We start from the raw sequence: 2,353 nt of genomic DNA on the forward strand, positions 1-2,353 counted from the left end.
TTCTTGTTAGACACCATTATATATACATGCATGGTTCGTCAGCAGTTTCTGCTTCTCCTGTACAGTGATCAATTAATGCAGCATTTCCATCAAACTATGTATTTCTTTCTTTATTAAGATCTGTGTTTGCTTATAGTCGTATGTGTTGCAATTTTGTAAATATTAGTATAATCAATGGTCTGGTCTAGTTCTTCTTTAATATGAGATGCAGCCTGAATGCACTTAATAATGTTGCTAAAACAACTTCTGTCTTGTCAGGGAGTGTGAAGACGATCTTTGAGGAGGAGCTGGGTGTCGTGGACTTCTGTCTCAGTAATAAAACCTGTGTCCTTTATGTGTCAGAAAGCGATATGGTGGCAGGAAACAGCTACAGGAGGAATATCGTCCGATTTAGAAATGTAAATCACTGATTAGCTCTGATCAGATTGTGATATTTTGGAATCGTTATATTATGATGATTTATGGTCAAATAAAACCGAACTGGCCTTATTCTTGTAGGCTAACAGCGGTCTGCAGGCTATTGTGATTGTGGAAAAGACTCCCCTGAGCGAGCAGTACTTCAGCGGATTGCAGAAGTTTGTGGTTTTGGAGCTTGGTTTGACTCTGCTGCCTGTGTCCACCGCTCCTGAAGCAGCTCAGCTCATAGCACAGCTGGTGAGTGAATGCCACATCTTTTTATTTGTATATAATAGCATACTTGTACACACACAATGATGTATTTTGATTATGAGAGTGTGTTTTTGTGCTGGAACCATGGCTGCTTTAGGCCAGTCTAATGCTGCGTTCAAGTCCTCCTGGGACGTTCGTACTTACGAGTTGACAAGTCGTAATTACGACGTCAGGTGCGTTCAAGTCAGTTTAGTCGGCACAAGATGGCGGTGTACCTTCTTTTAATAAATTACAAGAAAATACAACAGGGTCTGCATTTTTTTACTTGGCTTTCAGCTGTGTAACAAGAACATGACCAATTTAAGTTTATAGGACAACGAAACTATCAATTTAAACAAACATTTACCGTCAACTATACGTTGCATCCATCGATTCCGCCATGTTTCTCATTGACACACCCCCAACTCGGAAACTCGGGGCTTAAAGAAAATGTCGAGTTTCCCACTCGTAATAACGACTTTGTGGTGGCGTTCATGTGCGTTCAACTCGTAAATACGATCTATCCGACATGACTTGAACGCACCATTAAACCACCAGTAGGTGGCAGTTCATCCCTCTCTTAATGAGTGATTCATTGAAACGGTTTGTTTAAAACGGTTGATTCATTTAGAAATTAATCAAATTACTTTTTTTATGAATCGGATCATTGATTCATTGAATCAAATGATTTGTTTAAAAGTACAAATGCATTCAAGTACAAAACATTTTAGTTTTGCTCTGGCTTTTTTGGAACTATTTTCCGTTGGCGAAACAATATTGTAACTCACTCAGTATTAACTTATCATTTGTTGAACTGTTGTATAAAATCAATATCACATCCACAATCACGCTCATGTACTGATATTCTAGAAAGCTGCACTCTTCAGTGCACAACTGCACTCAAGCAGGATGGATCCATGCGGTTTATGCCAAATTTTGACCCAACCGTCCAAACGTGGCAGCAGAAATCTAGGCAACCTACTGTATTTACAATCTTCTACTGTCCAGTTTTGGTGAGCCTGTGCGAATCGTAGCCTCAGTTTCTTGTTCTTAGCTGACAGGAGTGGCAGCTGCTGTGGTCTTCTGCTTCAAGGTTTGACATGTTGTGTGTTCAGAGATGTAACAAGTGATTATTTGAGTTATACTGTTGCCTTTCTATCAGCTTGAACCAGTCTGGCCATTCTCCTCTGACCTCTGACATCAACAAGGCATTTTTGCGCACAGAAATGCTGCCTACTGGATATTTTCTCTTTTTATGACCTTTCTCTGTAAACCCTAGAAATTGTTGTGCGTGAAAATCACAGCAAACCAGCAGTTTCTGATATACTCAGACCACCAATAACCATGCCACTTTCGAAGTCACTTAAATCACTTTTCCTCTCCGTTCTGATGCTCGGTTTGAACTTCAGCAGATCATCTTGACCATGTCTACATGCCTAAATGCATTGAGTTGCTGCAATGTGGTTGGCTTATTAGATATGTGCGTTAATGAGCAGTTGAACAGGTGCACCTAATAAAAGATATATTCTTGATCACCCTGTTGGATTTATACAAAACATTTCTGCAAGGCCATATGTTCTTCAGACATCGATGTAAAAATATATGTTTCAGTGCTGTTCATTGAGAGATCCTAACGCATTCGTCCTCCGCAGGTTCTTGGAGAGAACAAGGAGAACCCGTTCCGCAGGAAGAGCGTGTGCAGACT

General features: G+C 40.2%; 1 protein-coding gene across 1 annotated transcript in view; it reads left to right on the forward strand.

Annotated features, from left to right (window-relative positions):
- Positions 1 to 2,353, forward strand: part of faap24 (FA core complex associated protein 24) — a 4,308-nt gene that overhangs the window by 1,047 nt on the left and 908 nt on the right. Inside the window, exons 2-4 of the mRNA XM_016494535.1 lie at positions 259 to 398; positions 499 to 654; positions 2,301 to 2,353. Coding sequence (XP_016350021.1) covers positions 259 to 398; positions 499 to 654; positions 2,301 to 2,353 — 349 coding nt within the window. The remainder of the gene's footprint in view (positions 1 to 258; positions 399 to 498; positions 655 to 2,300) is intronic.

This window comes from Sinocyclocheilus anshuiensis, unplaced genomic scaffold (assembly GCF_001515605.1).
Source record: "Sinocyclocheilus anshuiensis isolate Anshui unplaced genomic scaffold, SAMN03320099.WGS_v1.1 scaffold34, whole genome shotgun sequence".
Classification (NCBI taxonomy): Eukaryota; Metazoa; Chordata; class Actinopteri; order Cypriniformes; family Cyprinidae; genus Sinocyclocheilus; species Sinocyclocheilus anshuiensis.